Source organism: Antechinus flavipes, chromosome 1 (genome assembly GCF_016432865.1).
Source record: "Antechinus flavipes isolate AdamAnt ecotype Samford, QLD, Australia chromosome 1, AdamAnt_v2, whole genome shotgun sequence".
Taxonomy (NCBI): Eukaryota; Metazoa; Chordata; class Mammalia; order Dasyuromorphia; family Dasyuridae; genus Antechinus; species Antechinus flavipes.
The window spans coordinates 224,806,823-224,824,978 of record NC_067398.1 but is presented as its reverse complement, the minus strand read 5'-3'; the positions used below and the strand labels follow the sequence as shown (position 1 = coordinate 224,824,978).

At 35.1% G+C, this 18,156-nt stretch overlaps 1 protein-coding gene across 1 annotated transcript in view; it reads left to right on the top strand.

Annotated features, from left to right (window-relative positions):
* AOPEP (aminopeptidase O (putative)) overlaps window positions 1–18,156 on the top strand; it is a 448,257-nt gene that overhangs the window by 407,221 nt on the left and 22,880 nt on the right. Inside the window, exon 13 of the mRNA XM_051996910.1 lies at window positions 1,112–1,228. Within this exon, the coding sequence (XP_051852870.1) occupies window positions 1,112–1,228 (117 nt within the window). The remainder of the gene's footprint in view (window positions 1–1,111; window positions 1,229–18,156) is intronic.

The following is an 18,156-nucleotide window of genomic DNA, read 5'->3' as shown; positions in this document are numbered from 1 at the left end:
ATTCTCCTTTATAATTCCTTATTTGTAATAAACACACACATACACACATATACTATGCCCTTTAGGTGATCCCTAATTTCAGTTCTTAAGAGATTATAGTATTACATGACTCAGAGTTATAAGCAGTTATCAAAAAAAAAAAATTGGTGTTGAAAAGATTATTTCAGGGAGAAATTTGGAATCATTAAAAGAACATTAAAGTTTCCCAAAGGGAATTTTGTTCATTCTTTCTGGTTTGTTTAGCCTACCTCAGAGTCCATTTTTAGCACATACATCCATGCACAACCCAGACACACACATACACATACACACTGCACTAATTCTATGGATTATCTATTCAATTGCCTACCAAAGTGTAGACAATAGGTGTTTTCTAAACCTTGAGTATATTTTAAAGGGGGCTCATCTATGAATAATGTATTTGTTTGTATAATGTTATTGTTAGATTAAGCATTTGAGTACTTATTCTCTTTTGTTCTTAGTATTTTTATTTCCATTGACTTTTATTTTCTTAAATTGTTAAATTTTAAGGTCAGAAATAAACACACGCGCACACACACACACACACACACACACACACACACACACTAGGAAGGTCCTGAGACATAGTGCTTGTATCCCCATGTTTATTAGCATTTTCAGGATCACATGTTTAGAAAAATGAATGACATCCTCTTCCAACTACTTCTGTGCCTAAAATTGGATAGGCTTTTGAAATTATATACTTAAAAAATGTTTTTTTTTTCTGTTTCTTAGTCCTTTCCCAGCAAAATGGCATTATTTAACATAGGCATTCCATAAAGGAAGGGACCTAATAAACCATGATCATGTTTCATTAAGATAAAGATGGTTTTTATAATTTCTAAAAATAGAAATGAAATGAAAAGCCATGGAAAATGAGACTTAATTAGGTCCTAGAATCAAGTCTTTCAGAATACAGACAATATAAATTCAGAGGTTTTACAAAAGTCAACTCTAAAGTCTCCCATATTTTAAACACATACTATAATTATGCAGGTTACTCTAGACTTGTTGTCTTTGCTGTGTTTTCATTTAATTACTCAGTAAACTAAAAGTTCTGTTCTCATGATACATTTTATTTTACTCTTAGCTTCTTCCAGACCAGCTGGTCTTACTTCTGGAGTCTCTGCTAGAGGAGAAGACATTGTGTCCCAGAATTCTGCAGAGTCTAGAGAAAACGTATCACCTCCGGGAGCAGGATGCAGAGGTAATTCATTAACAATCCCACTGAGATATTAAAGAGAGTGTCTTAGCTATTGGCTAGGAATGTTGGCATTCCATTAGAACCCTGGGTATTCAAGGTACTTTTTTTTCATTAGTAAAAGCTGTGTAACTGCTTTATTTGTGAAGAAAGACAAGACATGTATGACTTGTTTCATATGTTTTCTGATTATGTTTGCCTGTGTACCGTATTAACCTCCTTCATGTTACTTTAGACATTATGACATTCTGCTTCATGACGGTTTCACTTATTTAGGCTTTTTGAGGTCCCTAGTCATTTTCATAACTTAAATTATTAACACTCACATGCATGACCTTAGGGAATAATAAGCAGGCAGACACAGAAATGGGAGGAGTCTGTTAACATAGGTACACATCATATCCTGTAATGGTTTTGGATTCTAAAGTTAGGGTGGGGTGTATGTAATCTTTCAGGTTGGCAAAAGAGAGATGCTGTTACACATTAATGAATCTTTGACGGAATTTGTTAGAACTTGTTGTTTGCATTTAGTTAGGACAAGAAGGGGGACCATATGTAAAGGAAATGAAAGCTAAAGCTATCAAAGCCATGTTTGAAAAGCAAGACTGGACATTTGTGAGGAAACAAAATTATTTTAACCCTAAAATTGTTTTTTGTTTAGTATATCATATGTATAAGAAGGGGAGTGAGAATATAATGTAAGCCCTTAGGTGAATACAGTTTGTGATAGTTTAATGTATTTTAGTGAATGTTGCAAGTGTTTAATAATCATAGAAGGAAAATGAAGATTGTAAAAAGAGAAATTTTATGTGAAACAGATTTAAAATGGAATTCCTGCAGCTATGAGGGAAAATGTGCTTATTAAGTGCCATGCCATTTTGAACAATCTAAATTTTCTAGATGAGTGACTAAACCTTCAAAAATTAACTGAGTTTGAATTGTGTCCAATTAAAAACTGCTCTAAATACTGTAGAAAGTCATTGTGCCCAGTTTATCAAATTATAATCAGAATTGTCTGATAATAATTAAAATTGAGACATATTGAAAAAAGTGGCTCATTACTGTTAGATTATAACGGTGAAGTGGACATCAGAGTTCCTCTCAGAATCCCATATATTCAAATGTAATTGAAAAAACTCCAGGGTGCAAGGATATAGCTTTTCCCCAATAAGGACAGACCAACTTCTTAACTGTTGCTATTTATTTCAGCTTTTTTTTTATTTTGTTTATATGAGTTTCCAAATGCCAGACTGTTATTTTTAATTAGTGTTCAAACAGACATTTCTATTTATAGCAGTTAGGCTATATTTTAATCATAGCTGAATACCAGTGAAATGTCAGGATTCTATAATGGGCAGTGGACAAATTAGGGAGGTAGCATCAAAGCTGTCACTGTAGAGTTGCCATTTGATGACAGTGAGTTGTGAGATGGCAGGTCTGATTTTCCCTGCCTTTCTGTAAAGATGTAAAATGAATCCTGATCTTCTCATAATTGCCATTTATTATTCATAAATTTTGAAGTTGTGAAAAACTACTATAGAGTTTTTTAAGTCCCCAAAATAAAATTGGGATGTATGTCCAAAGGCATAGCACCAATCTCCAAATTTTATTTTTCAAGGTGAAACTGAGATCTGAACAGCTCTTTAACAAGTAAATAACTAGAGTATGTTACCATTACAGCTTTCTTTGGGCATCAGTTCATAGCCACCCAGTTCCCTTTTAAGGGAATGTTCACAGAGACATAATCACATACCTGAGCAAAAGTTTTTTACTTGTTTCAGAATGAGTTATTCACTGATATTTCCCTGGAATATCTTGTAGACCTGGAAGAATAATAGCATTTTATTCAACTAGGATATTTACCCAAAACTTTGTTGGTTAAATGTAGTTTTACAGAATTTGCTGGCATTGAATTGTGTTTTCCCTCAGTAGTTATAAAAGTGTTAACATTTTATTGGAGAAAAGCCTGATCCTCTTTGTCATTTGTAAAAAGGTCATTAGAGCTATGACTTTATTTCATTTGTGCCTCCATGGTTCGCTGATAATTAGCATTTTCTTTCTAGTAGATATCCAGTTCCCTCTGTTCTCAGTAATTTTTACATGTAGATAGCAGAAAAAGATGAGGGTGTGTTTCAATTGAAAGAATATTTTTAAATGGCTCTGAAAGTCTTCTACTCATAACACTCTGGTATTCTTTCAGACCACTGCACTGGACAAATTAAGCTAAGGCATTAAAATGAAACTGGGAAAGAAAAATTCTTTCTCCCTCCTCCACTCCTCTCTCCTTCCTAAATTTTAGTATAGAGAAGGAGCGCACACATTTGTGTGTGTGTGTGTGTGTGTGTGTGTGTGTGTGTGTGTGTGAACACACTACTGATTCCTTTAGCTATCTGTGGCTGTTTATTAACTTTTCAAAAAACCAAAGAAGCTTTGATTACTAGTCCTTTTAAATTTCATTTCTCTATTATAGAAAGCATTTTTGGTACCTGAAAGATTCTTTTGACTGTTAACTTGTGAAAAGTTTATCATGATTGTCATTACCATGTATATAAGATATACCAGTCTAGTCTTGGGCTCATTGTCTCAGTATAGCCCCTGTCAGCTCAGTACATTTCAGCAGACTATTATTGGATAACAGTCTACATGGCGATATATCTCCTTGATCCTAGAATTACCACCTTCTGAATTAATGTTGAATAATTTCCCAGTTCTCTAAGATGTTCAATTAGTGGATATGAAATCACCCCAAATTGTCAAGATGATCACTGTGAAAAAATGAATAGTCCAAGCAGAAAGAGCATAAATAGCTGTGTAGTTTTCCTGGTTCCACTTCTCAAAATTCCAGCTCCTTTTAACCTTTCCACTGGACTTTTGTCTTTAGATCTTGGGCTTTCGCCTTTTGCTTTGTTCTAAACTTCCCTGATCACTGAATTCCAGCTCAGAACATATGAGACTTCTGTGCTTTGAGCCCCCTTGTCTTCTAGGCATTCAAGAGATTCACTGTACTTTCCCCATTCTTCAGATGTGGGTACCAGAGCTGAATTTTTTTTTTTTCTGAAGCAATTGGGGTTAAGTGACTTGCCCAGGGTCACACAGCCAGGATGTGTGAAGTGTCTGAGGCCAGATTTGAACTCAGTTCTCCCTGACTTCAGGGCTGGTTCTCTATCCACTGCACCACCTAGCTGTTCCCAGAGTTGGATTTTTGATAGCTGCTCTTTAGAGGTATTCTTCCAGTACCTTTCTCATCACTGTCCAGTAAAGTTCCAATACCATAGGATCTAGTAGATCCTGTGTCCAGAGATGCAGAAGGATCAAAGACAAAAATTGTATTATCTTTTAATAGACAGATAACAAGGTGATAGTCTAGGCTTAGATGCTAACCTAAGAACAGTGAGTGAAGGGATTAACTTACCACAGAAGTAAGAAATAATGATGGAATTGGGGACCCTTCAAAGCTGTGACTGCTAAGCCAGTCAGTGACAACATTGTAGAGAGCAGCTAGATGGCAGATTGCTAGACTTGTCAAAAAGAGTCAAGAAATTGTATCTTCTCAAGTTCAAATCTAGCTCCAAACATTTATTATCTGTGTTATCCTGGACAAATCACTTAACCCTGTTTGCCTCAGTTTCTTCAACTGAGGAACTAATTAGCTGGTTGAATACTATCTCAGCCTAACTCAAATGAACGGAAGAAGGAAATGGCAAGAAACACTCCCTCCCTCCCCCCAAATGAGCTCATGAAGAGTTAGAACAACAAAGATTCCATACTGTAGAAACTATATTTTGCATTTTGTTTCAATTTTCCCTTTTTATCCTTAATGAAGACCTTATTAAAAACCTTGTCTTGTTATATACTAAGGGAAGAAGAGATTTTCCATGCTGAGACGAGGACAACTAAACATCTCATAGGTCCATTAGAGGCTAAGAGTTTGGGCCAGGAGCAAAAGTAATAGTTACAACTCTTCAGATAAATGTGGAACAGCCTGTCAAAGAAGTGGAAACTTGGTGACAATTATAAGCACTTTTCCTTTCCTGGATGCTTATTCTCCCTTAGCATCTATTTCCCTGGATTTTTTGATGTCTGTACTTTAGAAAAGGTCTTTTGTTGTGGTTGTTGTTGTTTGGGAAGGGGAATAGGGTGGGAATGGGTTGACTTAGGTGTTTTTGATGTTTGTAATACATAGGAGAACTTTGTCAATAGGTTTTACTGCCTTTTTTTCATTTTGTTCAATAGTGGGATATAAGATCTGTTGCTCAGGAGTTTTCAGTACATAATTATGGCTCTCTCCTAGAATCATCATCATAATGACATTATTATTATAGCATTGACTTGTCAAGTATTTACTGACCCTATTAGCTGGTTGAATACTGTCCCAGCCCAACTCAATCATTCATTTTCTTTTTTTTTTTTTAATAAACTGTGGTAGGGTCAAATTTTGTTGTCTTTCATTAAAACAGAGATTGCTCTTGGGTAGTGTGAAAGCACTAAGGAGACAGTGTGAAAGCAAATTGAACAATTATATAGTAATTCAGACATCCTGGGATGTTTCTTAAAATATTAGATAACTCCTACTTTGCCCCACATAGATCTTGGGTAGTGTGAAAGCACTAAGGAGACAGTGTGAAAGCAAATTGAACAATTATATAGTAATTCAGACATCCTGGGACATTTCTTAAAATATTAGATAACTCCTACTTTGCCCCACACAGAAAATGAGTTTTTGAATAGAACATTACTTGGATGACCTAATTTTAGTTAATACAGCTTAAAGATAAACTACCAGGGAAAAAACCTATTTTTATTTAATGAATCAAAAAAATTCTTTGATCACTTAGTTGTCCATGTTGACCAAACAGAGCCACAAGGCAATAGGAAAAAAAATCCTTTATAGAAATAACTTCAGTACTGGAGTTTTTTTTGAACAAATGGCCACAGGTGGGAATAATAAAGATTTAAGAGCTATTACGCATCTATTCCTTGGAGCAAGAGAGTATTTTTCAAGATCCTCTTTAACCAAAGTAAAAATTCTTTTCTTCTTATAAACTGTGAAAATAGTTAGCTCGGGATTGAACTTAGATGAAGTTAAGTACCACATTCCTTACTGAGACTTAATAATAGTCTTAATTTTTAGTCTAAGATTCCCACATCTGGCTAAGTATATCCAGGTGGGTACTGATAACTTGCTGACCATAGTTTCAGGAGGTATCAGTCTCTAACCATTAACTCCTTGAAATCTGAAAGTATAAAGCTCACTTAGCTACCTTAAAATATATGATGGAAAGTGGCTAGAATTTTTTTTGTATAGGAAATACATTAATCAAAGTGTTTTCGTATTAAAAGCAAAATGGTTATAGTGATCCAGAAATGGAATTTTCCAGAGAAAGAGAAACTTATTAGTTGCTAAAGTTAGTTACTATCAAATTCCATAGCTCCTTCAAAAATGAGAATGTTTTGCTTGAGAGGTCCTAGTTTCAGGGATGTTTTGGAAATGAGAGAAGTGTCTACATCAAATTACTCTGCTTTACCCAATATGACCTTTGTGAAGCCTTCTCTTCTACTCTGACACCTAACCGTGTTGCCCTACTTTGAGAACTGATCTTCCTCACTACAGGATAAGGAAATTTAAATCTATCGTTCTATTGAAGTGAAATAAAGCAGCTAGAAATCAAAACCAATCCCTATAACTTGGTATTGGCAACAGCAGTAGTCTGGCCCATGTTCACTTCCACTGGTCATTGTAGACTTGACTGGCTATAGAGACAAGCTGACAAGAGAAGTACTGAACTGTGGCCATTAGTATTACTAATTTTTTTTTAAGATGGAATTTTCATATTTGGAGTACTGTTTTTTTTTTAGTTACAAAGAAATATAAATATCTTAAGAATTACTAGGGTACAAATAAAACTATTTTAGTCCACAAATGACTGAACTGCATTAATCATTTAGTGAAGGAACTAAGGTCATGTAGTAATTGCTCTTGGATAGTTTTTGTGTTTAGTAAATTTCTACTCCAGGAGAAAAATTCATTAATTTGTATTCAGATTATTTGGAATAATGCACAATTTTTAAAATAGGCTCAAATATGATAATAGAGAGAGAGAAGATTTCCAAGTACATTGGAAAAATAAAAAGAGCTGGGAGTGTTAACCCTATTTTACAGAATCATAGAATTTCAGAAGCTAGTAAATCCAACTCATACCAGAATAAGAATAAAAGAGAACAATGTTGTAAAGGACTTTTAAACATAAAATTTATATACAATTAACTATATCAGATTCAACTTTGATATATAATGCAAAAAGAAGTGGGCTAGAAGCTAGAAAAATCTGTATTCTGGTTAATAGAATTCAGCCACAACTTAATTACAGGTCAAATCAACCAATCTCATTCTCTATAAATTAGCTTGAAAATTCTAAGATTCTCTTCTCATCTATTTACTACACTATCTCAGAACTTCTAATTAGCAACATCTTAATAATACTTTTTTTAAAGTTTATTACTCTATATACTCGAAAACAATGACATTATTATAGAAACAATTTTTTTTTACCAGTTCTTGCCGTCCTTTTCTCCTATTAGTTTGAATCAGTGATGTTTGACTTATCTTTAAAAAGAACAAAACAAAAAAAAACATCCTTTGTCTCTAATCATCGCATACAGTCACCTCAATCCACATTTTCCAGAGGCTGTCAGGAAGAAACTTCCTTTGAAGGCATGAGCTAAAAATAGAAGGTAAATCCTTAAACTTCTTCCTTCATATTTAGTCCTAAGCTTATCAACTATTAATGGAGCCTTTTTTTCCCTCTGGGGTTCTTGCCTCTAACTTCTTATGAGGAACACGATAAATCAGTCATTCTGTAGTGATCCTGTTGGCAGCCAGTTCACAAACAACCTCATCCCTACTAATTAAGTCTCTGTTACTTAGTTACAGAACCATAGGCATGGAACCAGAAAGTTGGTTGGTCACCTGTAGCACCTATGATGGATAAATGTAAGTCTTTCAGAGGTTTTCTCCTAGTAAAAGAGAGAAGGATGTAACCTTGGAAGATGTGAAAACAAAAATCTACTGTGTGAGCTTTTACCTGCTTTACAAGAAAAGAATGGAAATCTAAGAGAACACATTAGCAAGTAAGGAAAAAACTTATTTACTACTGAATAGTACATTTTACATATTATAGTCCCATCAATAGTATTAGCCTCATTTTGGTTCTTGTAAATATGTTTTCATGCTCACAGAGTCAAAAAAACAACCTTGTGGGTCCTTCCAAAGGGTACTCTGAATTTTTGAGGTAAATCAGTTTATTTCTTATTGGACTTAAAATTCTGGCTCAAGAATCAAGGGTCTGCATCCCAGACCCTTCCATGTCAATAGGAGCCTCACCGATTCATGATTTATTGGAAGGAAAATTCCAAACTAATCAAAATTAGATTAAAAAAAACCTAAAGACCATATACATGGTGTCTCAAAGCAAGGATTATTTTATATTAGCTTTTTCCAAATTTAATTTAGACTGTGACTTGGAATGACAAGTTTTGAGGGTTTTTTAAAATTTGTAAATACTGAAGAATATTAAAAACAAGTAATAATACTATTTATAAGCCTTTATATCTTTTCTGTCCTTTTAAACACTAATTTTATCTTAGAACTTCAGACCTGCTCTTCACATGAGTTATAAAAATAAGTTCAGGATTTCTTTCTAATTATGGGGGACTTGAGGGTGCATAACATGCACTGAAGTAGATTTATGTCATGGATATCAACATTTGGTGAGTTACAATCTTTCTTTTCTTCCTCACCTTGAATCCTCATTTACTATTTGGAAGTATTCTTTCTTCAAAATAGGCAGAATGTAATCCTCAACAGAGTTTTCTTATAGGAAAACTTGAAAAGCAAATAATAATAATTAATTATTTCTTTCTCTTAGTAAAATCAATGCCATAGTTATTAATGTTCAAGGAACAATTCCATTCTCTTCCTCCTCTAATCCTTTACCTTTCCTTCCTCCTCCCTCTCTGTGGATATGGACATGGTAGTGCTGCATGCCCATCATCCCCACTACCAAGGAAGGGGGAAGCAGTTGGATGATTTTTTTAATAATAATTTATTTTATATGTAAAGATAATTTTTAATATTCATTTATGTAAAATTTTGAGTTCCAAATTTTTTTCTCCCTACTTTCCTTACCTTTCCCCTCCCTAAGACAGCAAGCAATTCAATATAGGTTTTATGTATACACACACACATACACACACACACACACACACACACACACACAATCATTTTGAATATGTTTCCATATTAATCATTTTGTGAAAGAAAAATTCAGAACAAAAGGGAAAAACCACGAGAAATAAAAAGCAAATTCAAAAAAGTGAAAATACTGTGCTTTGATCCAGAGTCAGTCTCCATGCTATTTTTTCTGGATCTGTATGGTACTTTCCATCAGAAGTCTATTGGAACTACCTTGAATCACCTCACTGTTGAAAAGAACCAAGTCCATCACAATTGATCATTAATTACATAATTTTACTGTTACTGTGTACAGTGTTCTCTTGGTCCTGCTCACCTCACTCAGCATCAGTTCATGTTAAGTCTTTCCAGGCTTTTCTGAAATCATCCTGCTCATCATTTCTTATAAGACAAAAATATTCCATTATATTCACATACTATAACTTATTCAGCCATTCCCTAGTTGACGAACATCTACTCAATTTTCAATTCCTTTCCACTACAAACTTTTTTTGCACACATGGGTCCTTTCCTCTCTTTTATGATCTTTTTGCCATACAGACCTACTAGCGAGACTGCTGGATCAAAAGATATACACAGTTTTGAAGCCCTTTGGGTTTAGTTCGAAATTGTTTTTCAGGAATGGTCAGATTGTTTCACAACTCCACTGTTTTACTGATTGAGCTCAGGAGTTCTGAGCTATAATAGGACTAGAACATCACCAAGTATATGCACACCAAGTACTGCACCAAAATAGTGAACCCCTGAAACCATGTTGTCTAATCAGAGCCATATTTGAGCCAAGTCAGAAACTAAACTAGTCAAAGCTTCTTTAAAGCCAGTTAAAGCCAGTGAATGGCACTTCCAGACTGAGCTAGGTAAGACTTTTTTTTTTAAGCACTGTACTGAATTTCAAGTAAAAGAAAGCATTACATTTTTTAATGCTTTATACAAAATGTAGATATTGTCATGACCAGTTTTCAACAATGGCTTAATTGCATGTGATTTTTAACTCATGAAACCATGGCCAGACAGTAGTGGTACTTTGGATTATCCACAGAGAAACATTTGCATTCGTGAAAATTGTTCAACAGAGTCCTAAAGATAGGTAGAGTTGTAGCTGGAATTAGCTCTGTGCCAACAATTTTTAATAAATTACAAAGTTGCAGCAAATATACTGATGTTCTACTACTAGAATTAAAGGAGAATGGCTTTTTGTTTCCCATTTCCTTCATGACTGTGTAAATGTGTATATGACATTGTTATACTTTATTATTGAACAGACTTAGCATGTTGTCCCCCAAAATTTTACCCCTTAAAGAAATAAAGTTTTTTAGATGCTACATTGTCAAATTTTACCTAGAAAGGGAGGAGGACTCAAAACTGTGGAGTCTGTCTTTGAATAGAAGAAGCGATTAGTAATTTCTTTTAAGATAAGAATAAGATGTGGCAACTTGGCAATATGGTAAATCTTGAAAGAGGCTGATGCCCTTTGTTTCTTCCATGTGGGACATAGCAAATGTTCATTTTTGTGCTAATTGGCTACAAGTATCTTCCTAAGTCCTTCCCAGGTACAAAGATCTTGTTTATTCAGTCTTCTTGACTGAACTAAAATCAGATTACATGACAGAGATCTGGTGTGCTTTAAGTTAGCTTATTGGAGATGGTTAGATAGGAAGAGGGCACTAGATTAGATTCCATTGGTATAGGGGATTGCCAGATGAATAAACTTCCTCTTCCAATGCAGGTTGGCTGCTTTCTTTGTGATTTATAATTTTAAAGAGTTGGCTGGAGCACTGAGAAATTTCAATGCTTGCCCAGGACCACATAACCAAGTGTGCCAGAAGTGAGACTGGAACCCAGGTTCTTCTGGCTTGAGAGCCAGCTCTCTATCCACTCCTCTAATTTAATTTTAAGGTTAAAACTGGAAAACTACACTTTTGGGGGGGAGGGAAATATATTATGATTTTTCTTTCAGAGCTTTGAAGCAGAAAAGAGTAGATTGGAAAAGGGAAGAAAGAGATTACTCTAATCTTGTTCATTTTCCTCAGGAATGTCTTCCTTTTAAAAATATGTGTCTTGACATATTTGGAGGAAGGAAGTCTTCCTAGATCACATTTTTCTTTGTGGGTTATATATTTAAAGTAAAAAAGCATTGTAGTGTTGTTGCCATTTTGCAGATGAAGATGTTGAAACTAAGATTAAATTTAGGGTCCAGGCAGATTCCATTCCAGGTGTTACAAATCCTTAAATGCTGTGCTCTTCTCTCTATAATATAGTTCCTTTTCGCTCCTGCCTTTGGCTCTGTTTTGTCACTCAGCATTTAATAAATAGTTGGAGAACCTTTTTAATAGGATCCCTATTTATTTTTTGTTTTTTTCCATCATAAAAGACCTTTTTTAATTAAATGGATCAAGAGAAGGCTTGTAGATGTTGTAGTGGAAAAAAGAAGTGTGAGGGAAAGAATTCTACATTTCTGGTTAGTGACTGGTCTTACTCCTTGATCATGTGTTCTTGCCCTTTTCTCCCCTGCGCCCTGACCCAGCTATTCCTTATGATAGTTTGAGATAAAACCTTGAGAAGAAGCACAGTATAATGGATAAAATCCCAAACTTGGAGTCAGACCTTGAATTTGAAATCCCGATAGAAACTTACTAGTTACGTAACCATGGGAAGATCAGTGAATTTTTCTGAGTTTGTACTGCCCATCTGAGAGTTATGAGGAAAATCCTTGGTTTACCTTAAAGTGACATATAAACATGAGCTGGTACTTATTTTAAACAAAAATTTAGCCAGTGGCAGCTCTCCCTCCCCCCCCCCCCCCCCCCCCCCCCCCCCCAAATTCATTGCCTTTAACACAGGGAAAAAATTAAATTATTAACAGACTTGCTTTGTTTTGAACCTAGGTCTAGAGTTTACCAAAGTACCTACAATATTTCCTTCACTAGACATAGACATCATATATAGCTGTAGTGTTCTCAAGCTGCTTTAGCCTTCCGCACCCCCAAGATCAAGATAGCAAAACAGCATTTATTGTAGTTTAACCTCCTTTCCTTGACCCTTTCCTGCCCTCTGGTGGAGGTATTAATAAACAGTTAAAAAAACAAAAGAGAAAAGAAAAAGAAAGCTAAATTGGACTATAGTTAGCACCAGAATACTTAAAATTTAGCTACATAGACAAAATAGTATTTTATACTTATTAGTTTCTAGCTAAATACACTATAGAGTGTACATCACTTTTTAGCGCTTTGGTTTTATTTACTGTAATTAATACTTGAATGTATTTTACAGACTTCTGAAAACATTATGGGAAATGTTATCTTTTTGTCAAGCATTTTTGTCAAGTGTATTTTTGTCAAGTATTAGTTGTCAAGATTCTTCACGGCCCATCTAGTTTCCCAGGGAAGTATTGGAGAGGTTGGAGAAGATATTGCTCTAATGCCATACTGATGAGCATTCCTTACTATGTGGGGATTTTTGTGAAGCTACCCCACTCTTCATTTTCAACTTAATAATGTTTGAAATATTTCTTGAAGGAAATAGGTTGGGATTTTATTTGTGTTTATATGAACCTCAGTCTATTTTGTTACTTTCTATTTGAGGATGTGCAGAAGAAGAGATGCATGTTCAAAAAAAATTGGTGTGGGTTTTTTTTTTTTTAATGATAATTCATTTGTTTCAAAATAGCATACTAAACCACAAATCAAGTTTAAGGTCTATCTTTAATGACCTTTGGTAGACTGCCTAGTACAAAAACCTATGTCCTCCACTTCCCAAGCTGTTCACTGCTCTTCAGATGACATGGTGCTCCCTCTTGTCCTTCAGATACAATATATAAATGTTCTTTTTCTTTGGCATCTAAAATTTTTCACCATCTGGCTCCATGCTACTTTCCCAAATCGTTGAATGTTGTTCTGTGATATGCCATTGATTTTCTCCTCAGATCTCCCACTTATTTCCCGTGAATGACACTTCATGTCTCATTTCTATAACTCTGGGTGAACTGTCCCTCATGCCTGATAAACTTCTTCTTCACTTCTTTGGTAGGATTCCACTCTTCTTTTAAGACTCAGTTGGTTAAGAGCCATTCCCTGCAGAAGGAGTGTTCTGATTCTCCCATTAACAAGTCCTTTCCCACAAAATTACTTTGTGTATGTTTATCTAAACTCACATTGTTTCCCAGAATAAAACGTGGACTTCTTTAGGGCTAGGTCTGTTGTGTGTGGTCTATTAAATGTATATAAGTCTCTTTATCACCAGTTCTTAGCATAGTCCATGGCAAGTAGCAAGCACTTAATAAATGCTTTTTGAATGATTAAGTGATTCATGTTCCCCCAATTGTTTTTTCTTTAGACCAGATGTCCAGTTATATCACTCAGTCTTCACCATTAAAGATCTTCATCATCCTGGTCATCCTTTAGTTTATTGATGTCCTTCCTAAAATCTGATTCCCAGAACTAATGAAAATATGTGTTTTGGATATTGACCTACTGGAGCAAAGAACAGCAGTATTATTATATATTTAGTCCTCAGCAGTACTCATTTAACCTAAGAAGTTCACATTATTTCTTCTTCTCGTTGACTACCATCTCACACTATTGATGCTTTGAGTTTGCAATCAAATAAAACACCCATATCTTTATCAGGTAAATTGCTGTTTTAGTTATATCTCCTATTAGGATTCCTGCTTAGTCCACTTCTTTGTTTTGTCCACAAGAAGAGTATTAAAGATCCATCACATACTTTGCTAATATTCTAGGCTAAGTGTTTCTAAAGAATTCCCTTATTTGCTATTCTAGTAATCCTGTCAAAAATGGAAATGAGGTTATTCTGTTATGACCTATTCTTGATAAAACCATGGATGGCTCTTGGTGGTCACCACTTCCCTTTCTGGTCGTTAGCTAACTATTTAATGATAGATTCTAAAATTATGCAAGGAATTGCAGTCAAACCCAGTGCTATATAAAGATTTGAGAGAGCCATTTTTTCTTCCCTTTTTTGGAAAATCATGATAAAGTTTGCCTTTCTCCAGCTCTGTGGAATGTTTCCCATTCTCTAAGATCTTGGCTCAGTAAATGGCATCTATCAGTTCTTTTGGGATGCTGGGATGTAGTTATTAGAACCTGTGACTTGAATTTGTAAAGGGCAACTTTTTCTTACTTTTTTCCCTTACTTATCCTAGTTCTCAACTGTTGCTTCACCATTTTTGTTTTGTCTTTTCAGGTGCAGAGCTTGTATTTATTTTCAGGGAAAAGAGAAACAAAGAATTGAGCTTAGTGCTGCTTTCTCTTAATGATTAGTTCTTAGCATCTTGTCCATCTGCAATAATGGTGTTGTCTCTTCTTTGATTCTTTTCTGTCCCCCAAATTAACTTCTAAAAAGTTATATCTAAAAGTCTATCATTTTAGAAGAGATAAGAAAAGGACAATCATAGGTAGCTGAATTTGAGAGAGCCCCACTTTGTTCAGTAAACTGTTTCTTCATCTCTCATAGGTATCTGTTCCAAAGTTGTTTTCTGCCTTTTAGGCCTTTGTTATGTATATTTTTATTATTTTATAACACCCTAAGATTTAGGGGTCATGTTAAAGGGACAAAAAAATCCCACTAAGAATGGTAACTAAAAATAGACAAGTTATTTGCTCAGACCATACGAAAGAGCCAAAGATCATTGGCACTCATTACTACTTTTGTGGTCTGGCCCATGAAAGTTTGAAGTGGTTTGTAGATCCCAGATTATTTTCTGGGCAAAGTGTTTTTCTTCCATTTCAATGTCTGTGCTGCTTGCTACCTGAGGGCAGTAAAGGGAAGAAAAATGTATTGCTATAAAAACCTTGGCCTTGGTTTTATAAAAACATCTATAAAGCCCTACCATCTGTATGTATATATACATATATATGATGGTATTTGCATAGCTGTGAGCATGTCGGGGGAATGTAGAATTTAAAACACACATTGGGAAGAAAACTTCAGCAACCTGGAGCAACTTTTTCTGATAACTACAGCTTTGAGACTTTACTGATGTTTGTGTTGGTAGGTACAACTATTTTAATATAATTACAAAGAAAAACATTTCTTTATGGAGACCCACTAAAAATACATTCTCTAAGCTATTATGAACTGCTTGGTCTGCATTTTATTCCACTAGGTTTTGAACTGCAAAGATCTGCTTTTTCCTGGTCCAACTAGCTTTACCCACATGCTGGTCAAATATGATACCCTCTCTGAGTACAGTAATCTCTCAAGGCACCACAGTGAACAAATTGGCTAGAAGCCACCAGCCTTACTTAATTTTTTCTATATTACCTTAGTTACAACATCATAATTTTTCCCTAAGTGTTACAGTGATTAAAATAAATCTTTTTTTGTGTCTCAGTACTCCAAATTTTTGGAGTACACCTTTGGGTTTTATTATAATTTTTTTTTAATTCTTTAGCTCCTAAAGGTAGAATGTTAGGTGAACCATTTATATAGCAAGAAAATATGCTGAATTGGGGAAAATAAAGAGGAACATCTGGTACTCTATCCATTGATCAGTGTTATTTTTGTATTGAATTTCTAGCTTGGTCATCTTTTTCCCCTGGGAGTTTACAGAGGTCTTAACCTCTTAGTATGGCAAAGAAGTTCAGGCTCCATTAACCCTATTTAGATCTTTGCCTTTCATATGAGGTTAGGTATATGTTATGAATATTGTTGGGAAACAGCATTCAGGATTAATTTCTTTTCCTGTTTTCATCCAGAAATTCCTAATATCTTCTTAGCATTTGGTGAATAGAGCAATGTTGATGGAATGAATTATCATTCAACAAAATGAACATGATTTTCTTTGGAAAAAAAGAGAGAGATAGCTCTAACATGCTCTCTTCCTACCCTGCATCCCACGGCTTTGCCCCCTGCTAGTCAGTCTTAGGCAAGCAAGCAAGCCTCAGGCCCCTGATATTCATACTCTAACTCCTTTGTGGGGACTTCCCTAACACCCCATAGACCACATGTGAAACAAAAAGGAAGTTCTTGCACTAGGACTCCTTTTCTCCCTGTTTAGAGTCCTACCAACTTTATTCCAGAGTTTGGCTCTTATATGAGTTATTCCCTTGCTGGGCTGTGTTACATGGATGGCCCAGCTACTGTTTGTGCTCCTCTCAGAATTGTTACTGTTTCTGGTTGTCAGTGGATCCTCTTTGATGGCTCTTTCTGATCACCTGAATCTCCTATCTCAAAGCACTTCACCTAAAACTGTAAAAGAAGAAACTGCAGAAATGGAGGCATTATGTACTGAGGAACACATGGCCAGGCAGCTTCCCCTTCTTGGCAGCTCCTGCCAATTTTTCCTTACTTAAAAATTACCAGACAAGAAAACCATCTACCTGAAACATTTGTTTCCAACTCAGTTTCCAACTCAATAGCCAGGCAAAATGCTTTGTGACACCATCCTATAAATGAACAGTAAGCAATCACAAGATGCATAGGATTTCTCTAAAGTGGTGGTGTAAGATGCCTTTCAGCAGCAAGCTCATCAAGCCTCCACATGGATTAGATTCAGGCAGGACATTCTGTACTTCTCCATTACGCTAAACTTCTAGTCAGCTCCTTAGCCACTTTTCTTCCATTCCAAGTTTTGGAGAAGGCACAAAGAATGCTGGAGGCCTGAAGATGAGTTCAAATCCTAATATCGACACTAGCTGTATGAGCAAGAATGAGCCAGTTAATCTTTCTTTTATTTGTAAAATAGGAATAATTATTCCTATAATACTATATAAATACGTATCTCTTAGAGTTGTGGTGAAATTTCAAGTGAAATTACATACTGTTTTGCAAGTATTGAAGTGCTGTGTGAATCTTAGCTATTTCATTTGGGAATGTTAACCCTTTTTTTCAAGGTGGCAGTTTCAAATGGAAATATTCCTGTCTGAATCCAAACAGCCAGATCCAGTCAGGTGACTCATTGCTTTCCTTCTTTCTAACAAAAACTGGCACTCACATGTGGAAAGATGTAATATCATACCCTTTTGATTCCATATAATTCAAATCTAGTTGGTTTATCAATCAAGAATTATGTTATTAAGAATGTTCTTATCATTTGTTGATGGTTTGGTGCTACCGGTGACCACTGTTGCTAATATCCTTGGTTAAAGATTTGGCTATAGATTGTTTATAGAAAACATGAATGCATTTAATACATGTTCTTGAGGGATAATAGGGATGAAATTATTAAATCAAAATACATGCTTTTGATTCAAATCATCATGTAAGGGACTGCTTCTTTTGATACATAAGAATTTTGGTGGGTAAGGTAATTTTTCTCCCTTTTAGAAAGGAATATAATACACTAAAGTATTTTTTCTTCCCTGATAATTTAATCTTTCCTCTGTTTCACATGAAGTGTAATTAACTAGATTAGCTTATAGCTTCCATCACATCAGTATTTTCTACTTAGTATTGTTTATTCACAAGTATCGTCCCATAGCTTTAGATTTTAGAGCTACAGAATTTTTGTCTATTATTAGAGGGTCAAAGATAGGGAGCTGGAAGAAACTTTGAGAGGTGATCTAGGCCAGCCACCTCATTTTACAAATGAGGAAACAGGTCTAGGTAGATTAAATGATTTAACCTAAGGTCACACAGGTAGCAAGTGTCAGCATGTAATTGTCACACCTTCTTGTTGTTCTTCCCATGTTGCTTTAGCCATAAATTTTTTAACTTTGTTATA